Here is an 11,149-nt window from a genome sequence, read left to right as displayed (position 1 = left end):
AACGTGATACAAATGAGAGAAAAAAGCAAGTTTTATTTTGATTTCGTACGTCGTACAAATTGCTCCTATTTTATATCATATGCTGTTGATATTAAGCACATATCACTGTACATATTCTTATGTATTAAACTCAATCCTACCGTGGTTTTATCGCAAAAAAAACTCTTGCAACAGCAAAGCAGCATCCCATATGCCAAAACAGCTGTCTGTCAAACTGACCTGTTCGGATCAATCGCGCTCCCGCTCTCTACGTATCTTGGTTTGAGAAGTGAAGAAAAACAGAGAGCATTTTCGTTGTGGATAAAATCGCACTTTGCGTGTGTTTTTTGTTGCGCGATTAAATCGCAATTTTAGCAAACAGAAAAAAACACGACCCCGTTCGTGCATATCTTACAAACTCGTAATTCGTAATCGGTACAATTGAAGTTGAAGTGTGCTCAAGCATTATTATCTATCCGGTGCAGCAGCAGCCAGAAAGTGTATTTAGTTTATTCCGGTGTGCGTTTGTTTTTCTCTTCTCCTTCCTCGTTGCTACTCTGGCTGTTGCTTTCCGCAAATGGTGCGTGAGTGAGTACGTGTGTGTGTGTGCGTGTGTGCATGCAAGAGAAAAGATCGGAAAAATCTAATCCGTGGTTCCGATCCGTCGGTTTACGGATAGATGATTCGCATCCTTTCCGTGTGATCCCGCTGGTGCATCGGGACAATCATCGCTCCTAATGAAGGTAAGTTGGTATTTGCAAAATACTGCTCTAGTAATGTAATGAATAAAGGGGCAACAAACTTTGTACACTAACCCGTGCCTGATGCTGATATCAAAGGAACAGCATCCGCAGGAGCAGAGCGTGAGATGAAAAGAGGCAAATGTGTTATTTTTTTTTGCATAATAATCATTTAAAATGAATTTTTATTTTAGTTACGTTTGCTTGCATTAGATTTCTATTTTCTGCATTATCTTTTGCAAGTGATATACTAAAAGGAATTATCCATTATCCTGCTCCAGAGCACATGATATGCATTATTTCTAATGCGTCGAACACGCACACGCATCCATCCTCGTAGCCGTTCTCTTTCGCTAACGTGCTACGGGCGTACCGTCCAGAGGAAGACAGGTGACGACAGAGATGATAGCAAACAAAGCATTCGAGTTTTTTTTTCTTCTCTTGCTGGTTGGTTGGTGCCTCCTATCTCAAGGCTGTATCGGATCTATTGAAAAATGCGTGTCGTTGTATAGTGCCATTATCGGAGCGATACTGTACCCAATCGAGAAGCTGTGTGTTCTGGTGGGTTTGCTGCAAAATGCTTTGAAAGCAAAATACAATTAGTAACTTGCCTGGCGAAGAGTGTACGGTCATTGGACGTTGGACGTTTTGGAGCGCAGGTGTGTGATCATTTTCGTTTCCAGTTGAAATTGTATCGAACGATTTTATGTTTTAGTAGCATTTGATGAATTCAAAATTGTTTAATTTTTAGTTTTAAAAAATTTTATTTTTCTTTCTCCTAGTTGTTGTCTTGGATACTTTAAAGATTTTTTAAAGAAAAATTAAAATTTAAAGAAAATTATTTTCATATTTAAACATGAATAAAAATTTATTGAAATAATACAAAATACAATACATCATACTAGCAGTCGCAAACCATTATAAGTAATAGTAAAATAAGAAACATAAAGTTTATTTATTTTACTTATTATTAAATTTACAATAACACACACTAAACAGAAGTTGTTAAAATTGTCATTTCGATTCAATTAACACTTTTGTTCCTTAGTACCTATTGCTTGTTGCATTTTCGTCCCTTTATCAATACCAAACACAAGGCCTAATTCTAGAACCAATGAAGCTCAATAGCAATTCGCCCTTGATGATAAGTCTCGGCAATTGGAAGAATTCCTTCCTTTTCCTGGTGATGTACTGTGCCACCAAAAAGGAGGGCCATTTACCCCTGGCGAGTTCACCCATTCTGACAAAGCAACACCTGGAAAGAATCGATTCTTTCCCCCCGTTGCCAATGGCAATGTTGGTGTGTATTTTCTCTATTATCATGCCGTTGTTTCGTTGTTATTACTGTTTTTTGTTGTTGTTGTTGCTCTCTTTGTTTTGAGTACCACACAGAATGAGCAACGACAAAAAAAACCCTTTTTAGGCAGACCCCAGGTCTCGTTTGTGTCAAATAATGGATCCATCCGGCCCCAGCTGGATCGTCCCGCCCAGTGTTGACTAGATGCGGCAGGTTCGGTAAATCAAACGTCGTCCAGCATAAATATTGAATGTATTAAAGCATTTATAATTGATCGAACGACGAGATGGTGACGGTGTGGTGGAGATGAAGTTGACGTGGCGTTCACAATGTCACAGGGAGGAGCGGAAGGACTCTTTATTAAATGTTCACCCGGCATGTCGGTTATTGGGGTGGGAAAGCTAGATAGAGACACCAGCAACCATGGAGGAACCAATCAGGACATTATGGTATTTGGTTCATGAAAAATTTGAAAAGCCCACAAACGATCCTCAACTCATTTGGCTGTGTGAAAGTGTCGGTATCCTTTTTTTTGTGTCGAGCTCTCATTAGTCGTGAGGTGAAGGAATGTAGCCTAGTTTTTTTTGTATTAATGGGTAAGTTAGGTGTTTCGAGTCATTAGTTCAACAGAAAAAAAGGAATGCTTTTTTTCTGGTGAAAAAAAAAGTCGAGTTTCCTTATCAATAAGTCTTAGGCTTTTCACGTTGCTGTGGTTTATATGTTTTGATTGGCAAAATAATTAATTTTTCAATCAGTCACAAGATTTGTGTGACGCTTGTCTAAACTCCATAAACATTTTTGTAAAATTCAGTTTTAGATCAATAAAAAAAATCTTCCATTACTTTTTTTTCACAAGAACAACTTATATCTTTCTGGTTTTCTATTACTTGATGTTAAGTGTTGAGTACTCTATTCAAAGAAAGATAAGTGCCATAATGTCTAAGATTGTTTTTCCAAATTTTTCCTCCATGTTTAAGATTTGTTCATTACGATAATTTGAGACGAAGAACTTTACAAGAATTGAACTTTTGAAATAAAAATAAAAATATTGTAAGCTTATCATTTGATCTGATATGCTATTAAACGAATGGAACCAGTCTGTCTGTGTTCTCTGAAAAAAGTACTTTGATTATTTGGATTGAATCATTTGAGTTTTATTGTCGTCTATCAAGAAACGACCCTGCCAAAGATCAATTCTTAATCTGAGTCACGCTTTTGCGCGTCACTGCTTCACCTTTTCTTGACTATTTCATCCGAAAGGCCAAGGGAAACATATGTTCGTTCCTTACGCTCATTTTCATCCAGAGACGTGGAATTGCGTTTGTGTGAAATGAAAGCCAAAAATCACTTACCTTACATCAATGTCGTAAGTACACGGACAGAGGTTGATTATACGCTTTCTTTACGAAATGCAGTGCTTCTTTCTTTGGGAACCATCGCTGGTAAGGATCCATCTAGCATCCCTTAGTGATAGTGGGCAGTTCTGAGGGGTTTTGCTGCGTTTGTTGAACTCCCGGGTGTCATCATGGATACCGGGATGGAGTTCGGTACAGTTCTCTTAAAGCGCCCAAAAACAGAAAAGCGCAGGCGTTTGCCGGTAACTGTAACAGGTTAATGAATAATGTAAATCGGTGCCATGCTTTTATCCGTCCGAAAGGATTGGGTATTTTACGACCAGTCGTACAACTGTGGCAGCTATCGAAGCGTATGTCCGGAAGGTAAAAGTGTGTAGGTAGTGCCCTTCTTCGTTATGTTGTAATGTTGGGGGTTTTTTGTTTCTTTATGTTCAGGACCAGCTGTAGAATGTTTTGAAATTGAATCCACTAGACCGCATGAATGTTGTGCTTTTAGTAGTCTCCAGGAATTGATATTTCCCTGGAGACAATTACGGATTATGTACAATTGGATCATTTTCCAGCAACTCTTTATACTAATCTTTTATCAAGACATTGTTTTACCCGACACTCTTTTACACTTAAAACAACGTTTGATAAGAATCCTTTTCATCGTTAGCTTCGTAATTAATCACATTTTTTATTTTTTGTTTATTTGGTTTGTTGCAATTTATTATCCTTCATTTCGCACGTCTGAAGTAGTGTAAAACTTTCCAAATGCCTTACCGTTTGACAGTTTTGCACTGTGCTTGCCGTAACAGCCCGGAACCGAAACGTGATTCGTCATCGTGACATAATTATACGGCGAGTGAAAAGTTGCATTTCTCGTATTTGATGCTAAAGCAAGAAGTGAAGGAAAAAGAAAAATAGGTCTGCAAATCCCAGCCAAGAAACGAAGATTTTCTTCATTAGACGATAAGTGAATATCGAAGCGGTGGCACAGGAGTCTTGCGGCAGAGTTCGTTCCTTTCGGAGCAAAATGAAACGTTTTTTGCTCACTCGAATTTGTGATGGATGATGATTTTGCGAAATGAAATGTATTTCTTTCCCAAAAAACAGTGTAGTTTGTCTAAGGTTAATTATGTATGGAAGCGTCCTTAAAATATGTACACGAGCGGAATCAACTTGCGAAGCGAATTTAAACCCATGTTAGAGGCACGTGGCAGAAAGGACGGACCAGAAGTTTTCATACTGCTGATGACGATGTCACGCAGAAAAGTTTTGGCTAGCGAATATTTAAGCATATTCGTTTCAGTAAAATTTGATGATGTTTTTGTTTTGTCAGCTTTTGAAACTGCACAAGGTTTACATATTTCATTGGAATGTTGGTTGCGGGATTTGTTGGAGATTTAATAATGTATTACATAGTTTTGTTGCAAGTAAGTTTTGCATAACTTTTGTCTCTGAATTGCACACGTGTAGAGAAGAAATTATTTAACTTTTTCATGTAATCCAATATTTAGCATTTCTTTGTTTGTAATGCTCAAACTCAGAATGATTACTTTCTTTGGACAAGTTCCAAATTCTTCTTTTGTGTCACTATAACCTCAAGATGTCTTGATCTTCAATTCTGGTGCTTTCCTTGACATTCCTTGACGTATGGGGGTACGATCCGGATGGGATTTGATACCCGTTCCAGTCGTGTAGAGACTGACGTCACTACCCTCTCCACCACCGGGTCACACACAAGTACTAAAGAGTAAATCTAATTTGTACATTCGCCCATCCCTTTTTGGAATTTGATTGCATGCATCAAGCTAAATCGATCTAACCGCTTTCCTCTAAATGGCTTTATTTTTCATAAAAGACCATGAAAAGAGAAACAACTTTATGGCAACAATGGAAGAACCCACGAGTGTGTTTGAAATTGGCAAAACGTGCGAAACGAGTTGCACACCGAATAGTGAGACATTCCATTTCGATCATCCTCTGCCGATACCGTGACCTTGACAATGTTCTAGGAAATAAAAGGGTCCTTTTCGCTTACCATACGCCATGGTGACTACCAATACCATCAAACCGTCGCACTAAAACAGGCAATCAAAATTAAACAAATCGGCGGTTATGGTAGCAAACCGGAGTCGGGTTTATTATGACGACCCCCGGACAACGGAGTGAAGCTTACGAAAAGCTGCAGTATTCCGGGAAATACGTGCGTCGTTACCGTGACATCCATGTTTGGTCCTTTTTCCCTGCAATTTACCGGTCTTGATTTTCTTACCGACCGGTTGCCGTGTGCTTTGTACTACATGTGGCACACCGTTAGTAACGGTGGGGATGCGTTTTGTTCGAGTTTAATTGACTTCTGGCTTTCTGGCGAGCACAGACCGAAGACCGAAGCCTGATGAAGGTAAGTGAAAAGTGGCGGTTGGTGGTGGAGAGCGACGAATGGCGGACGAAGAAATTCAGAAAATGGTGGGAAAACCCCTTTTTATGTGTCCTACCAATGGGATGCGAAACTCATCGCTGCTATGCTGCACATGAAATGTCCGCAGCGAAGTCGCGTGAAACGGGCCCATAACGTGTGATCATCGTGTGAAACTAGCGTCATGGCTGTGTGTGTCGGTTTACTGTTACAGTGTGCGCTGAATAAGTAGGTGAGGGGTTGCGATTTAAATTTTATTTGTTATTTAAATATTTTTTTTTTCAGAAAATTGCTCTACTACATGAAGTAAATTAGTTCCTATACTTATTAAATGTTTTTTTAGTAGTTTAATTTTTCGTTTTTGTGTTAGCTTACTAAATCCATCGTCTTACAGTGCTAAAACGGCAGGTTTCGAATTTTACGGTCAATCATTTGTTTGAAGCTATCATTCCCGAACGTAACTGCCCACCTACAGCGATTGTGCTTTAGTCACGAAAAGAATATATCCTTAACTACATGTAAGGGTTATTACGTACCTCGCTTAACACACGCTACACGCAATTGTCCTGCCGACAAAGGTCTCCTGACATCCTGTACGGCTGGGTTATGCTAGCGGCAAGCAGATCAAGGTGCCCAGTTGGCGGTCATGGACACCCCTTCAGGTTCATGGTAAATGATGAAATCATGACTAAAAAGAAGTAAAAAAAACCCCATCACCGGATAGTATCGGTCATCGCATATTTCCGTGCGGACGCGTGGGAGTTTTTCCGTTCTCAGTCGTCGTATTTCGTTTCGTTCATTTTTCAACCGTTTGCACACCGCCGCTACAGCGGATAGGCATACCGGGATACCGATGGTACAAGCACTTTACTCGGTTGTGTATTCCTTCATCCCCCCATTGCGTCAGACAGTTTGGCCCCGAAGGCATGAAAATGGATTGTATGTAAGTCGAAGGCGAGATGTATAAATTGCGATTACTTCTGATTTGATGGTTTCGATGCTCACTTTAATGTTGGTAGAAGTTCCCCAGCAATTCGTTTGTGTCTATTGTTGATATGTTTTACTATTTATTGTTTAGTTCTCTGTTTGTTGTTTATACATTTATTATGTCTTTATAATGTTTTATGTATAATGTTTAGTTGTTATTAAAATGTCAATAAAAAGGAAGGTTCAACAAAACTTTCTTTTTTTTGGGTTTTTTTTTTCAAATGGCTTGATGATTAACGTTTAATTTTTAAATCAAAAATTTCTTCAAGAAATAGTTTTAGTAAGAAAAAATTGAAAATAGCTCTATGTTAAACTAAAATGCCTATGTTCATAGTTTAGTTCTCTTTGTGTCTTTCAACCCTTCGTAAACCAATCGATATCGACAAATTGTGCTACACAATATTCTATCCATTGTGTTCGTTGGAAATGTTTTGTCTAAACCCTTCAAAGTGTGACCTAGACAACCTTCTACTTTCATGCTACAATGACTAAAGAATCCTTTACAAACAGCATTTTCCTGTCGGTTTGCCGGTCGTTCCAATGTGTCGCTCGAGCCCCTCACGTCACGGTACACGAAACGGCAAGCGTGACACAAATATCATCAATCGTTGATTTTCTTGCCCAATTCCTGTTGCCGGTTTAGCTGAACCCATTAGCGACACGACAAAACCCCATAACCGAATCCCGAATCCGAATCTCCCCCGGGTGAAGGTAAAGTAGAGGAATTCGGGATTTTATTCACGGGAATTGAAGCTTAATTCATGGGAAAGCCTTCACAATCACACGGCGCAAAAGGCGCATTGGTGGAGAAAGGTTTTGGTGCGTCTGTATGCTAGTGGCCATTTTCCGATCTTTTGCGAACGAAATTATGCAGAAATGATGATGATGATGGCACGGTGGCTGAATGCCAAAGTTAAAAAAATGGCATCTCATTAATTTGTATAGTGTTTTTTTGGGCGTGAAATGGGAGAGGAAGTTTGGTGTGAGATAGTAAAAAGGGAGAAGGGGGTGGATAAATAAACACAAAATGTATGGGAAGAATGGCTTGGTTTCCTTTTCTGGCGTCTTATCGCTATCGCGGTAGTTTCGTTGTGTTTGATTGCTGTTTTAATGTTGGACGTGTTGTTTTACTGTTAAACGCTGGTAAATTGTGTATATTTAATGATTTATTACCACATAAATATGTTGTTTTTTTAGACTAATTTGATGTGTTTAATTACGGAAGTGTAGATCAATCGTTTTTATTTTATTATGATAAATTTAATGATTTTTTTTCTTATGATAAATGATATAATTTAATATATTTTGCATACATATATAACACATATGCAGGTGCCTCTTTCCTTCGTGTGACATTTGGTTTTTTTTGCTGAATATTATTTGTACTTCCAGGCAGAAAAAAACCCTATCCTTACCAACCTCAGCTGAGTAATTGAATCTTATGATTATTGCCAAAGTTTGCGTTACAAATGTGTGCTGCGAGAGATTGGTATTGTCGCAGGCAATCACTTTTATTCACCACCCCCCGAAAAGTGTACGTGGAAAACGCCATTTCTATGTGTGCGTATAATTCCATTTTATGGTGTCGAATAAGCGCATGTTCATGAAAGTTCATGAAATCATATCTTGTTTTTTTATGACATTCGAAAGTTGTTAAACAAACGGGACAAAAAAAAGGGAAAAAACGGAGCAGATATAAGAAACAAAGCAAACAAAAGAGAATATGCGACTTCAGCGAAGAAGAAAAGTAAATGAAACCAGCGCGCTTCCTGGAGAATGGAAATTGTTCATCCTGTGTTCACGCTTGTTGCGTTACAAAAGACGTTTAAAATGGTGATAACGCCCGATGATGATGATGATGCATCCATTAGCTACTGTTTTGTGTGTTGTCTTATGCAAAGAATTAGCAACACATTTCATTATTGCCGAGTCGCTTCCGTCGGTGAAAATTGATGTAAATGGATTTCATGAGTAGATAATTTTTCCTCATGAAAAGGAAAATTAGATCTTTCTTTGTGCGACTTTCTTTAAACAATGCCTTCTTTTGTAAGGAATAATAAACGCGGTTCAACACTGCAGCTCGAGGGGTATGCTGCGTGAAGTAGGAAATTCTGACCGAGTGACCGACAGGCACCGACAATTTCCCCTTGCCATGATAGCACACAGGTTCCGGTTGGCATGTCTTCTTTCCGTCTGACACATTAATCGTTCACACCGACCTTGTCAGGTGTTTTAATATGCAAATGTGTGTGCCTGGGGATGGTCATGACGAGTCGAATATGTGTACGGGAAGTCTAGTCGCAGCGGCGATGTCTTTAAACATTCTTTTCCCGCCCGAAGGATGCTTCCTGAAAAGCTGAAGGACAACAAATGTGGCTCCCCACACATTCGAGTACGAGTAAATCAAGGATGGAGTACGATAGCGACACTAAGGTGTTAGTGTGGCTAGGTGTTGAAGAAAAGGAATCCATTTTTTTCACTCTTCCCTCCACACAAACACGGGGTTGCGTTGCGATTTTACATGGAAAGTGTGTTGGGAAATTGCGTCCACTATCTGATTGCGTTTGCTTCGTCTTTGTGGAAATCTTGGGAACGGTTTTCCAGAAAGCTATATCCGCAGGCGTTTGCCCTCGATCACAGTGCCACGATAAGTTGTAATTGAAAATGCAGCGCGAGGAAAAAGGATAACAAAACTGAGCCTTTTTTCGTCTATTTTGACTTCTTAATTTCATTTGCTCGAGCGCACAGTGTTGATGTTGCTTCATTCGTTAGCATAGTCTAGGCACAGTGTGGAAGCGTTTCTATTTGCATCATTTTATGAATACACACTCTCTCTCTTTCTCTCTCTCGTAGTCACCATTTTTTCCCCCTAGAAAGCAGTTTTCTTAGGAATTTGAATGCTTCGATATTTATCGCACGTAAAAAGCACGGGACTACGAAAGCATTGTGCTTGAACCTTTTCTTCCCTGGTTCTAGGAATGCGATGCTTTTCTCTTCACCTTGAAGTGCCTCTGGTAACAAAAAAAAAGCTGTCTGTTTTTCCCCACGTTTGTAATATTAAATGCGAAGCGTTTTTTTTTAAAGGAAACAATTTAGCACAATCGTTTCGTTGTCCGTTGGGAACAAGAAGCTACTTCTGGAGCGTGGCATGGAAAATACGAAATAAAAAAATGGCAACTTTGCCGATGGCTTACCTGAAGTTTTTCGTAGCGTCAATTTTCAGCGTTTTTTTCGTTTCTATAACTGAGCGAGTTATATTGCGTTTTCCGTTAATGGGTACAGTATTCTTAGTAAAGCTGGAGTGTAAAGAACTGGTTGGAGTGAAATTGTTGGTAATGAGATGCCGTGATTTTTAGCTTAAGAAATTCTTCTTGGCTAATTGTATTATTAAAAGAACAAAAGTTTTACAATTCCTTGGAAGATTTGTTCGAAATACCTTCACAGTTTTTGAATCTCGTTTCTTGTGTTTGGCTTACTTAATTGAGTATTATTGCTTTAAAACTGCATATTTAATCGTTAATTAAATTGTATTTTTTTATTTCATTTCTTTTCAGGTAAGTGATGGATTCTTATCGAGAGCAAATACTTAATCTTTCTGAAGAATTTGATTACCGCAAAAGCAACAGAAAAAGGTAAAAAGGTAATAAAATTTCGTAAAAAAATATATTACTTCTAAAAATTCCACAAAGCTCGATGGATTATAGTACAGAAAAGGACATAATTTTCCATAACGTGATTGATCGTTTTGAAGAATTATTGCACTAGTAAATTAACCTAATCTGTCATGAACTTTCGACCATTTTAGTACAAGCAATAGAGAGAATTGTCAGTTTTGTTTCCTAGAATTCATAAAAATAATAATTATTCAGAGTTCTATGTTTTGTGTTGCTGATTTTTCTAAAGGCCATTTACACAGAAGATCAACTTACGTTGTGAGACTGTCTGCTAAACGACCGTACAATCACACCCACGCGCTAGTACTTCTTTTATTTGAAGTGTTCCGAATGGTTTGCGCCACACAATGCTGCTGTAATGAAAGTGAATAACTTCTCCACACCGGCGGGAAAAGTTATGGTGAATTTTATTACAGTTGTTGTGTACGGTTTGTTGTTTTTTGGTGTGCTTCAGTTATTTAATGTTCAGTACAAGCGTTCACGTTGTTGCCCTTGTTCCGTTTCGCCTGCTCATCTCGGAGGTTATAATCAAAATTCTGACCAAGTATATTTCTGCAAAATTTGTATCCAGTATTCCTAATCAGACGCTCTTGTGCGGATATCTTCTCGGTGTTATGGAAAAGGTGTGCGTGAGTGTGTACCGGTGTGGATCGGATTTTGGATGAATTTAATTTCACATTTTCGGTAACGTTCGCTGGCGTGTTTAATGTGTT

At 38.7% G+C, this 11,149-nt stretch overlaps 1 protein-coding gene across 2 annotated transcripts in view; it reads left to right on the top strand.

Annotated features, from left to right (window-relative positions):
• The first annotated feature begins 226 nt into the window (after positions 1–226).
• Positions 227–11,149, top strand: part of LOC125770070 (protein encore-like) — a 44,893-nt gene continuing 33,970 nt past the window's right edge. For both annotated transcript variants that reach the window (XM_049439277.1, XM_049439270.1), the window contains exon 1: positions 227–722. In XM_049439277.1, coding sequence (XP_049295234.1) covers positions 717–722 — 6 coding nt within the window. In that variant the 5' untranslated portion in view covers positions 227–716. The remainder of the gene's footprint in view (positions 723–11,149) is intronic.

The sequence above is a fragment of the Anopheles funestus genome, chromosome 3RL (genome assembly GCF_943734845.2).
Source record: "Anopheles funestus chromosome 3RL, idAnoFuneDA-416_04, whole genome shotgun sequence".
Taxonomy (NCBI): domain Eukaryota; kingdom Metazoa; phylum Arthropoda; class Insecta; order Diptera; family Culicidae; genus Anopheles; species Anopheles funestus.
This window is presented reverse-complemented; position numbering and strand designations above follow the sequence as displayed.